The sequence below is a fragment of the Anomaloglossus baeobatrachus genome, chromosome 4 (assembly GCF_048569485.1).
Source record: "Anomaloglossus baeobatrachus isolate aAnoBae1 chromosome 4, aAnoBae1.hap1, whole genome shotgun sequence".
Taxonomy (NCBI): Eukaryota; Metazoa; Chordata; class Amphibia; order Anura; family Aromobatidae; genus Anomaloglossus; species Anomaloglossus baeobatrachus.
The window spans coordinates 653,968,605-653,980,644 of record NC_134356.1 but is presented as its reverse complement, the minus strand read 5'-3'; the positions used below and the strand labels follow the sequence as shown (position 1 = coordinate 653,980,644).

Below are 12,040 nucleotides of genomic sequence, written 5' to 3'. Positions count from 1 at the left end.
ATTGATCGGTAGTGCCCATGTGGAGCTGAATTTCTCCAAAATTTGTAGGTTGTCTTGGAGACCTTTCTCGGTTGGTGACACCAGCAGTAGGTCATCTGCATAGAGCAAGAATTTCACCTGGGCGTCATGGAGTGTGAGACCTGGAGCAGGTGAAGATTCCAGAGCAGCAGCCAGCTCATTGATGTAAATATTGAAGAGCGTTGGACTTAGGCTGCAGCCCTGTCTGACTCCTCGGCTCTGCTGGAAATAAGCCGTTCTTCTACCGTTCACACTCACGCTGCAGAGGTTCTCGGTGTAGGAGCTTTTGATGACATCGTAGGTCTTTCCTCCTATTCCGCTTTCCAGCATTTTTAAGAACAAGCCCGGGTGCCACACTGAGTCAAAGGCCTTTTTAAAGTCTACAAAGCAGGCGTATATCTTCCCATGCTTTGTATTGTGGACGTGGCTCTGAATGAGACTGTGCAGGGTGTAGATGTGGTCCGTGGTGCGGTGGTTTGGCACGAACCCTGCTTGGCTTTTGCTCAGGACATTGTGCTCGGTAAGGAAACTGATGATCCTTTTGTTTAGGATGCTGTTGAACAGTTTTCCCAAGTTACTGCTGACACATATGCCTCTGTAGTTGGCAGGGTCATACCTGTCCCCACTCTTGTGGATCGGTGTAATGAGTCCTTGGTTCCAGGTACGAGGGAAGTAGCCAGCACTCAGCACAATGTTGAACAGTTTAACCATTGCAGCTTGAATTTCTGGTGGGCTGTACTTCAACATCTCTGGGGGGATTCCATCCAGACCACTAGATTTTTTACACTTTATGGAAGTGATTTTCTCTGCAACTTCCTGTAATGTAATTGGTGTGTCCAGTGGGTTTTGGAAGTTTTTGATTTTCTCTTCCATTGCCTTTAGTTTTGATGTTATGTTTTCCTGCTCTTGGCTTAGTCCTTCTTTTGGGATGTCTTTGTAGAGGTCTCTGAAGTACTGGAGCCAGATGTTGCCATTTTGGATATGGGTATCAGTCTTTTTCTTGCTCTTTGTGTCCATGTGGCTCCATATTTCCCAGAAGGAGTTGTCTTGGAGGGCGTCTTGGAGTTGGCTAAGTTTGGTAGAGATGTAGCTCTGCTTCTTCCTCCTGAGGATGGTTTTGTACTGCTTTTGTATGGTGTCATAGGCTTCCCTCAGGTCTGGGTTGTTGGGGTCTCTGTGTTTATTGTTTGAGGCTGTTCTCAGGGTCTTTCGAACGGCTTTACACTCTTTGTCAAACCAACCATTGATCTGCTTTTCTTTTGGCCTCTTGTAGTTGACTTGTTTGAGGTCGGACAATTTGGCCATGGTGTGGAATATTTTGTTGAGGTCTTTTGCAGCTTGATTCACTCCTTCTGGGTTTGACTTGTACTTGTAGCTGTAGAAGTTGTGGAGCATCTCTTGTAATTCCGGTCTGTTGGGAGCCTCTTTATATTTTATTTCTGACGTCTTGGACCATTTATAGGATGGAGGTCGGTTGTAGAGGCTGCTCTGCTGTGGCTTTTGTGTGGATGGTTTCTCTGTAGATTTTATGTACAGGAGAAGTTGGCTGTGGTCTGACAGGTGCGTTTGTGGGGTGACTATGAAGGCGCTAATATTTGCCGGGTCCATATCTGTAATGGCGTAGTCTACTACACTCCTTCCTACATGGGAGTCTAGTGTATATCTTCCCAGTGAGTCTCCCTTTGTACGTCCATTAAGAATATGAAGACCTAAACTTTTACATAAGTTCAGGAGCTTTTTGCCACTTTTGTTGACTGTACTGTCATAGCTGTTTCTCTCTGAGTGTTCTGAGTCGTGACTGTCATTCTCTGCCCCAAATATGTAGATGTTTCCGTCTGTGGTCAGAAAGTCTTTTTCTCTCCCTGTTCTTGCATTGAGGTCTCCAAAGATGAGAACTTTGCCCAGGACCTGATAATGGGTGGCTTCTTCTTGTAAGATCTCAAAGCTGTCTGGATTGAAGTAGGGGGACTCTGGCGGTGGTATATAGGTGGTGCAGAGGTAGACATCGGACTGAGAGGTGAGGATGGAGCTGCTGATTCTGATCCATATGTGGCTGCCTCCTCTCTTCACTGGTTTGATGTACTGGTGGAGCTCTTCTTTATACCAGATCAATATTCCTCCTGAGCAGCGGCCCTGTTTGATGTTTTTATTTTTAAGGGCAGGGACAGAGATTTCTCTGTATCCGATTGGCACCAGAGATTCGTTTTCAGCTCTGGTCCATGTTTCCAGGAGGATCTGAATGTCTATATTCTTCAGTCTTTGAATAAAGTCGGGGTCATTTGTTTTACATCCAAAGGCCGAGGTGCTCAGGCCTTGGATGTTCCAGCTGCTGATTGTGAATGAGGTCATTTTTTTTTTTTCTATATATACCTCATGTGTATATACCTTGTAATGAGTGCGGCTGTGTAAGACACTCTGGATTTACGACTGGTTTATAGGTATGTTAGATCCAGTCACATTAGTTTCCTGCACAATGTGCTGAGCAGGGTTCTAATCTCTTCCATATCTCTGCCCTGCATGTCTCTGTGTGGGGTTGATGGTCCCCTCCATGGTGGTCTCCTCCTCTGATGGCCCGATGTTGGGTGAAGGGCTTTGTTTCTGGCCTCCTGTGATGAAATTGGGGTTTCCCGTCTTTTTATTGTTGGGGGTCTTTCCATGGGATTTTGGTTGTTGTTGAGTCCAGGCATGGGGTCTCTGTTTAGTATAATGTCCTTCAGCTCTTTGGCCAGTAGGCTGACCCCTTGTTTGTTTAGGTGCTTGTCGTCGTAGAGGTGTTGGTGTTTTATGGAGGGGTGTTGTGCCAGGATCACGTCGGGCACAGCCTTGATTCTTGTGGTCAGGTCCGTGTTGATGTTCTGGGTAGTTTGGCTGGATACATCATTTCTTGGGAGCAGAGATGATAGAATTATTTTGCTGTCTGGGAATTTTAGTTTTGCCGTCTTTGCTAGTTGGGTCAGTTGTCCTGCGATCTGCTGGTGTTGGGCTGGCAGATTGTTTGTTCCTGTGTGTATAAAAATATGATTTGGACTTGTGAACCGTGGGTTATTGATGACTGCCATCACCTGCTCAATAGTTGCACAGTGGATTTTTTTGACCCTTTTTCCTGGAAATAGTCGCCATGTTTTCAGGTATTTCCCATTTGAGTCCATTATTAGGATGGTATCAAAACGTTGTGAGGTCACGGGTGGGGTACGTGGGTGAAGCTGGGTGTCTGTGCTGGAGATTTTGCTGGTGGCTAGTTCTCTTCTCTTTTCTGTTTCTCTGGTTTGTGGTTCACTTATGTTATTTTCAGGAGCATTCATATTGTTGGAGTTATTTGGTATCTCAGTGTCCTGGCCAGTGGAGGCCATTGTGTCTGTTCTGGTGTTAGTTACCATAGCTCCCTCCTGGCCAGTGGGGGCCATGTTGTCTTCACTCCTCTGTGTTTCTATGGCGTCCTCCTGTTTCAGGTGTCCCGGAGTCTTCAGCTCTGTTATCTCCAGTCTCAGTCGGGCATTTTCTTGCTGTAGTTCACACATTTTGCTTCTTATTTCCTGCAGATGCATATTCACTGCTGCATGTTCACATCTCAGTGTGCTTATCTCATTCATTACTTGGTCATTTGCATTTCTGTCACCAAGGTTTCTTTGAAGTTCTTCTTTAAATTGTACAAAGTCTCTTTCTAGTTGAGATAAACAGTCTCTGAGGGTCTCGGGTGAGGGGTGTGAAGTGTTGGGGGCTGCAGTTCTGTCTCTGGAGGTCTCTGTAGAGGTGATGGTGGCTGCTGGGGTTTGTTGTTCTTTGCAGTTTTGTGCCTGGAGTTTAATTTGAGAAAAGCTGTCTTCAAATTTCTGTAAGTTTTCCTCAGCCCCTTGTACCATGATTATGCCGTTATTGTACACGTTTATGGTCAGTGAGTTGGTCTCGTCTTCTTTTTGGTTTCTAATTCTGATCTGCTGGCCCTTAGTATTGCCGTTCTTGGATATATACTTATATTGATTGCACAGAGCGGTGTGCCAGGCTAAGGGCTGGTCTGTGAAAAATAAATAATTGGTTTTCCTTTTATCTTCCTCTTTAGAGGTAAAATCAGGAAAGAGGGTCTCTGGCTCTTCTCTAATCTTTGCATGTTTAATGGCTTTTTGTGCATGAATGCTTTTCTGCCTTTCAGAGTATGTGATTTCCAGAGTGTGTGACCTCCTGGTGTCGGGTGTCTCCAGCTCTGCTCTCTGCCCAGTTACTTGTTCTACATTTATATTTTCCATTTTTATAATAATCCTTATTTATCAGAGATGTAATTACAGCACTGTCTGTAGGTTGTGGTATGGATGGAGGATGGTCCTACCTTTAGATGTGCAGATCTCTGGGTGTCAGATGTCAGTTTGGAGTCCTCCTGTTGTATGTGATCTGTCCTTCAACAGGTTTTTTCTTATGTCCTTTAAATCCTCTATTTCCTCTTTTTTCATAAAAATCTTTAGTCCAGCTCAGTCCAGCTCGCTTTCCTGTTCCACAGAGTCGAATTTTTCAAGGTTTTGTCTTACTGTTCGCTCATTACAAGGTATAAATGATGAAAAACTCAGGAGCTCATCTTCAATGCTGCTTACTCCTAGGAATGGTGGGCGGGGTATACATATATATATGTATCACTTTATTTTTACTTTGTGGCGTAAGTATATATCATTATTATGTTGATATTTTGTTGTTTATTTTTTAACCCCATGTGATGCTGAGCGGATGCACTTTCTAAAAAGTGTTTTACGTCATATTAATTTATCTACAAGCCTAAACATATTAGGCCATAGCTCAATCTTTTATAAAAGTACTTCTTTACTGAAATTTATATATATATATAAAAAAAACAATATGTGTTTTACGGACCTTTTGTGATCTAGTTTATTCCCAGCATGCATGGGTCAACATATCAACCATAACTTTCTAGAGACCGTGGCGTGGTACTTGTGGTTCTTTTTGAAACGAGGGTAATGCCCATTACTACACACATTGAATTTTGTTTCTTTTTTATTGAGTAACTTGTACATTTTTTTATTTTTTTTTTTTACAGACCCAACAATACTGTTAAATGTTTTGAATATTTTTTTTCTTTTGTAGCTACATTTTATTTATACCATGTTTAAAATGAAATGTAAAAAACGGCCTGTGCTTATACTACAAAGTTCTTGGGAAAAAAAAAATGAGAAAAAAAAAAATCCTGATTGTTCAACACATCAAAGAAATTCACTTTCACAGTCAACAAGTCATTTTTTTTTTTACTCAGTAGAACACAAAAAAAAAAAAAGAAAAAAGTTAAATGGTCTGTAACTTCAATATTAGCAAGGAAAAATACAGTACAAATTACAAAAAATACTAAAATAGAGAATTGTGGTCAGGCAACGAACTACATTTAATCGTAGCAGCAACCTGAAATTTTGAAACTTTTAATAAAAAGTTCTTAAATATAAATTATATGGCAAATGTACAGTACATTGCTCCTTCAAATGTTCTTTTTGTGTTTACTAATCCAGTGTTTTGCAGTAGAACAGTGAATCCCATTCACTTATTAGAGTTCCTATAAAAAGTCTTGTGCCCTTAAGCATCATGAATGTGAATGGTCAGAATCTGGAATACCACTGTCTCTGTAGCTCCTGTATGTATGTATATATATATGTATGTATATATATATATGTATGTATATATATATATAATATATATAATATGGGGATGTTTCTCCTTGCAGTGAGTGACAGTGTAAGGAGACTTGTAGGCCATGCAGTGCTCCTCTGGGAAATTAAAGATACAAACGGCCTCTTCAGAAGGAAGAAGATTTGACCTCTGGCGCCATCTATTGGCTATGACAATCCTAAAAGTCAATATTATCCCTTTTAATAGGGTTAATTGACTTTTTAGCATTGTTATGTTCAGTAGATGGCGCCAGAGGTCAAATATCCTTCCTTTTGAATTTTTTTTTTTTCTTCTCTTCTTTAGTCCCATCCTGTTGGTCCCTGCTTGTTCTTGTAAATGCCTCATTTAGGCCTAAGCCACACGGCATGAAAATCGGAGCGAGTGGAATGCGATAAAACATCCCATTCCACTCGGACCCATATTACCCTATGTGTCAGCACCCAGGAGCGATTATTTTCTCAGCCCATGCTGCGACTAATGCGATCCTAGTTTCCCTCGCACCCATTCAAGTTTATGGGGCGAGAGAAAAATCGCACTGCACTCGCATTACACCGGTGTACTGCGAGTGCAGGGTGAGGATGGCAATAGCCGGCAACCGAGGAGAGTGGGAGATAAATCCCTCCCACCCCTCCTCAGCGCCGGCCCGCCCCTCCTCAGCGCCGGCCCGCCCCTCCTCAGCGCCGGCCCGCCCCTCCTCCGCGCCGGCCCGCCCCTCCTCAGCGCCGGCCCGCCCCTCCTCAGCGCCGGCCCGCCCCTCCTCAGCGCCGGCCCGCCCCTCCTCAGCGCCGGCCCGCCCCTCCTCAGCGCCGGCCCGCCCTTCCTCAGCGCCGGCCCGCCCCTCCATGATCGGACCTCAGTTGCAATGACACTCGGCTCCTGCTGTGCTGCCAGTGTGAGCTGAGTGTCATGCGAGGATCGCAGTAGTCCCCCATGTGGCCCCAGCCTATTACAGACAGTATTGCTGGATATAGAAAAAAAATGACAATCGCCTATGAAACCAGTGGGAGGAAGGGTGACTTGATTAAACCCTCGGCTGTCATTGCAAACTATGTACACCCATAAGTCGGTGGAGGAGGGGAGAAGCCCGAAACGGTCACAATGGCTCTATTTAAATGTGGTCTTTAGATTTTATTGTAGCAATTAAGTGGTCAAACAGCCGCGAACAGAGATGTCGCTGATCACTGCTGTTAGAGGCAGGCGCCGGCTGTGTAACACAGTTGGCACCCCCCCATGACTGGAGGCCAGGTGTGATGGATTTACCGGCGCTAATGTTTTGTCCATCGATGTGAATGCTTCGTGGGATGATGGAAAGGAGGTTGGGTAGGAAGTAGAGGGGGCGCACGTCACACCCCACACGTTTTTATGTTTTTCTTTTCTTTTCAGATTATTCGCACCTTCAAAATTGAAACCCGTAAAGCATCCAAAGTGGTGGCTCGTAGGAAGGTGAGTGCAGCGAGGACATAGACGCTCCCCCCAAGATGATCACATGACTCCTATATAATGGGGTATGCCATCACTTTAGGGTCTGACATTACTGGATCCTGGGAATGAGTAAGGGGCTGCACTGACTTAGCCTTTCACTGAGCAACGTGACTGTGCAGGGAGACCGCCGCAGCAGACCCCATTTGGTGTAATAGGACTCTGAGCCGGGAGACAAGGAGGACTTATTACACTTGCGTTATCCTCTTTGATTCCAAGATTGCTGGGACCTTTTAAGATCATAAGATGAGGGCAAGATGGGAAGACCCCTTTAATACCCTCTCCTTTTTGACTTCAGAACTGGAAGAAGTTTGGAAATTCCGAATTCGACCCACCCGGACCAAACGTGGCCACCACCACCGTTAGTGACGACGTCCTGATGACCTTCATCACCAATAAAGAGGTGAGAGCCTTGAGGCCTAGTTCTAAATCACAGGGGGGACACCGGGCCAGGACCCCTCCTATCTTGGATGATGTTGATGGAGTCCACCAGAGCAGGATCTCTTGGTGTCTGTGGCTTGTAGAGGAGAACACACCTCATACCTCACAGGTTCCTGGGTAGAAGATGTTGGCCGTATGTCATGTGCAGCCCGGTTTCTGGGCTTTGAATCCGCTGACTGTGGTCTTTCTCTTATAGCCGGGTGCATCGCTGTGCAGTTTAGTCTGATTCTACTTCTTCTGCCTTTATAGGATCTGAACAACCAAGAGGAGGAAGACCCAATGAACAAACTGAAGGGGCAGAAGATCGTCTCTTGTAGGATTTGTAAAGGAGACCATTGGACCACAAGATGTCCCTACAAAGACACGCTGGGTCCCATGCAGAAGGAACTGGCCGAGCAGCTGGGTCTGTCCACCGCGGACAAGGAGAAGGCGCCGGGGGCTGGTAAGTATTGTGGACATCACCTGACCTCGGATATGTAGGATTACCTGGATCCCACCACCACATGGACAGGGGTTGTCTGGTGGGGAACTTCACTAATGATTGTATTCTATGTTGCTTCTTATACAGAACCAGAACCAGCACAGGCTCCAGTGAGCAAAACAGGAAAGTACGTTCCACCCAGTTTGAGAGATGGAGCAAGCCGGAGAGGAGAGTCCATGCAGCCCAACCGCAGAGGTACAGATACTATCACTGCTGCGATCCTAATTACCGCTCTGATTATATTAACACTCAAACTCCGATTTACCACTCTGACTACTTGTCCCTCCCCCTTTGGACCCTGGCTACTTGGCCCCTCCCCCTTTGGACCCTGGCTACTTGGCCCCTCCCCCTTTGGACCCTGGCTACTTGGCCCCTCCCCCTTTGGACCCTGGCTACTTGGCCCCTCCCCCTTTGGACCCTGGCTACTTGGCCCCTCTTCCTTTGGACCCTGGCTACTTGGCCCCTCTTCCTTTGGACCCTGGCTACTTGGCCCCTCTTCCTTTGGACCCTGGCTACTTGGCCCCTCCCCTCGGGACCCTGGCCCACTGGGACCTTCCCTTTAATGGCCCTGGACCCTCCTCAGGGAGCCCTGGGCCCTGCCCCCTCTGGGGTTCCTGGCCACCTGGGTCCTCCCCCCTCTAGGGTTCCTGGCCACCTGGGCCCTTCCCCCTCTAGCGCCTTTGGCTCCTCCCCTCCCCTGGCCCTGGGCCCCTACGCTCTGGGGTGGCTCTGTCCACCTTAGTCCCCCCTTCCTCGGAGAGGGGGTGTTCTGGCTATCACCATCTTGGGCTTTGCTCATATGTTACACTTTTTTATCCATTTTACCTCTATTACGTAAATAATAAGGCCTGAAACAAATTAGAGCGTTAGCCCTGGAGGATGTAGATAGATATGGTGGGGGGTGCACTCAAGTAACAAAGATGTGGAGGGCCCAGTATAAATGAGGGTCCGCACACATTGTCTATGGAGCTGAGGTAATCCCCGGATGTCCATGTTTTCTCCGTAGCTGATGATAATGCTACTATCCGTGTAACCAACTTATCTGAAGACACCCGAGAGACCGACCTCCAGGAGCTCTTCAGACCTTTTGGATCCATCTCTCGTATCTACCTGGCCAAGGACAAAACTACCGGACAGTCAAAGGTAACCGATTCTAAATCTGATTTTCGAGACATTTAAGAGTTAATAATCTGCCTGATCACCATCCCAAAAAGAGATCCACTTCATTCTCTCAGGGACTGGATGGGAGACTCTTGGGTCCTGTATTGGTGGAGGGAATGCTACCAAAGCAGATACTATGCTATTCACCATGCAGGCCTGAGGGGGATCCGTGTCATGTAGTGCCCCCCGCAGGCCTGTAATAGGAATAACACCGTCAGTTTTCAGATGTTGTAGGACATTATGGTTTTTGTCTTTCCTACATCACTCGTGTCTTCTCCTCCAGGGTTTTGCCTTCATCAGTTTCCACCGCAGAGAGGACGCAGCTCGCGCCATCGCCGGCGTTTCTGGCTTTGGTTACGACCATCTAATTCTGAACGTGGAATGGGCCAAGTAAGTGCCACCTCGAGGCTCCTAAGTTAGCATTTTCTTATGTTGCATGGGGAGGTGTAAAGTTTTGGGGGAATTTGTCAACCTTGGACATAGGCGGCACATCAGCATTTTATATTCTAAAAAAAATGCATTCTATCTATTCCGGTGCTCCCATTACAAACCCTCTATGTATAGGTAACACCGAGAGGATGAGTCTTTAATATGGCGAGGAAGGCTTTGTAATTAACCCTCATCATCTCTCTTTTTTACTCACAGACCGTCAACCAACTGAGCGGACAGCGGAGCACGCGGTTAGAACAGCGGAGCACGCGGTTAGAACAGCGGAGCACGCGGTTAGAACAGCGGAGCACGCAGTTAGAACAGCGGAGCACGCGGTTAGACCAGCGGAGCACGCGGTTAGACCAGCGGAGCACGCGGTTAGAATAGCGGAGCACGCGGTTAGAACAGCGGAGCACGCGGTCAGAAGACGGACGCTTTTCTTATCTCTATCTTGATGCTAATAAATCAGTTGAACACCGAGCAGTCTGTGATGTTATTTATACCCGCAGCTTCCGCTTCTGCTTTATTGGCCGTCCTCAGTCAGCGGTGACCGGCGTCAGGCAGAGATTATGCTGCTGACATCAGTTGCTGAGTAATAAAGGGGAAGTTTTCTTTACACACTGATCCCATATCAGTCCAATATGGCCCCCGGCTGTTTACTAGCCACACTACAGAGAGAGCAATTAATTAAACTTGGTACACAATCCAAATCATATTGGCAGGTACCCTGGATTTTAGCGATGCAAAGTAACCGATCTTATCACTGAAGTTCCCCTACCTGCACCCTTATATTCACATTTTAATACTCAGAGTGGCTTAACACGATGATCATGATGTCAAAAAGCCTACTACTAATGATGAGCAAGCACTACCATGCTCGGGTACCCATAACTAGTGATGAGCGGGCACTACCATGCTCGGGTGCTTGGTACTCGTAACTAGTGATGAGCGGGCACTACCATGCTCGGGTGCTCAGTTCTCGTAACTAGTGATGAGCGGGCACTACCATGCTCGGGTGCTCAGTACTCGTAACTAGTGATGAGCGGGCACTACCATGCTCGGGTGCTCAGTTCTCGTAACTAGTGATGAGCGGGCACTACCATGCTCGGGTGCTCAGTACTCGTAACTAGTGATGAGCGGGCACTACCATGCTCGGGTGCTCAGTACTCGTAACTAGTGATGAGCGGGCACTACCATGCTCGGGTGCTCAGTAGTCGTAACTAGTGATGAGTGAGCACTACCATGCTCAGGTGCTCTGTACTTGTAACTACCATGCTCGGGTGCTCAGTACTAGTAACTAGTGAGCGGGCACTACCATGTTCAGGTGATCGGTACTCGTAAGTAGTGATGAGTGGGCACTACCATGCTCGGGTGCTCAGTTCTCGTAACTAGTGATGAGCGGGCACTACCATGCTCGGGTGCTCAGTACTCGTAACTAGTGATGAGCGGGCACTACCATGCTCGGGTGCTCAGTACTCGTAACTAGTGATGAGCGGGCACTACCATGCTCGGGTGCTCAGTACTTGTAACTAGTGATGAGCGGGCACTACCATGCTCGGGTGCTCAGTAGTCGTAACTAGTGATGAGTGAGCACTACCATGCTCAGGTGCTCTGTACTTGTAACTACCATGCTCGGGTGCTCAGTACTAGTAACTAGTGAGCGGGCACTACCATGCTCGGGTGCTCAGTTCTCGTAACTAGTGATGAGTGAGCACTACCATGCTCGGGTGCTCAGTACTCGTAACTAGTGATGAGCGGGCACTACCATGCTCGGGTGCTCAGTTCTCGTAACTAGTGATGAGTGAGCACTACCATGCTCGGGTGCTCAGTACTCGTAACTAGTGATGAGCGGACACTACCATGCTCGGGTGCTCAGTACTAGTAACTAGTGATGAGCGGACACTACCATGCTCAGGTGCTCAGTACTCGGAACTAGTGATGAGTGGGCACTACCATGCTCGGGTGCTCAGTACTCGGAACTAGTGATGAGCGGGCACTACCATGCTCGGGTGCTCAGTACTCGTAACTAGTGATGAGCGGGCACTACCATGCTCGGGTGCTCAGTACTCGTAACTAGTGATGAGCGGGCACTACCATGCTCGGGTGCTCAGTACTCGTAACTAGTGATGAGCGGGCACTACCATGCTCGGGTGTTCAGTACTCATAACGAGCAGTTGGATGAGTGTGATTCGAGTATAAGTGTAATGGAAGTTAATGATGATCTTGAGCATTCTTCAGGGAAATCTTCCGGAAAAGTGCTTGAGTTCCCCAGTGACTTCCATTATACTCGGGTGCTCCAGTCGCACCGAATCGTACATCCAGCTGCTGGTGATGAGTACTGGGCATGGTAGTGCTCGCTCATCGCTGCTTCCTACC

General features: G+C 47.1%; 1 protein-coding gene across 1 annotated transcript in view; it reads left to right on the top strand.

The window, feature by feature from the left end:
• Positions 1-10,144, top strand: part of EIF3G (eukaryotic translation initiation factor 3 subunit G) — a 27,116-nt gene extending 16,972 nt beyond the window's left edge. The window contains exons 4-10 of the mRNA XM_075343089.1: positions 7,057-7,116; positions 7,451-7,555; positions 7,843-8,035; positions 8,162-8,269; positions 9,081-9,217; positions 9,519-9,625; positions 9,881-10,144. Of these exons, the coding sequence (XP_075199204.1) occupies positions 7,057-7,116; positions 7,451-7,555; positions 7,843-8,035; positions 8,162-8,269; positions 9,081-9,217; positions 9,519-9,625; positions 9,881-9,896 (726 nt within the window). The 3' untranslated portion in view covers positions 9,897-10,144. The remainder of the gene's footprint in view (positions 1-7,056; positions 7,117-7,450; positions 7,556-7,842; positions 8,036-8,161; positions 8,270-9,080; positions 9,218-9,518; positions 9,626-9,880) is intronic.
• The last annotated feature ends 1,896 nt before the right edge of the window (positions 10,145-12,040 follow it).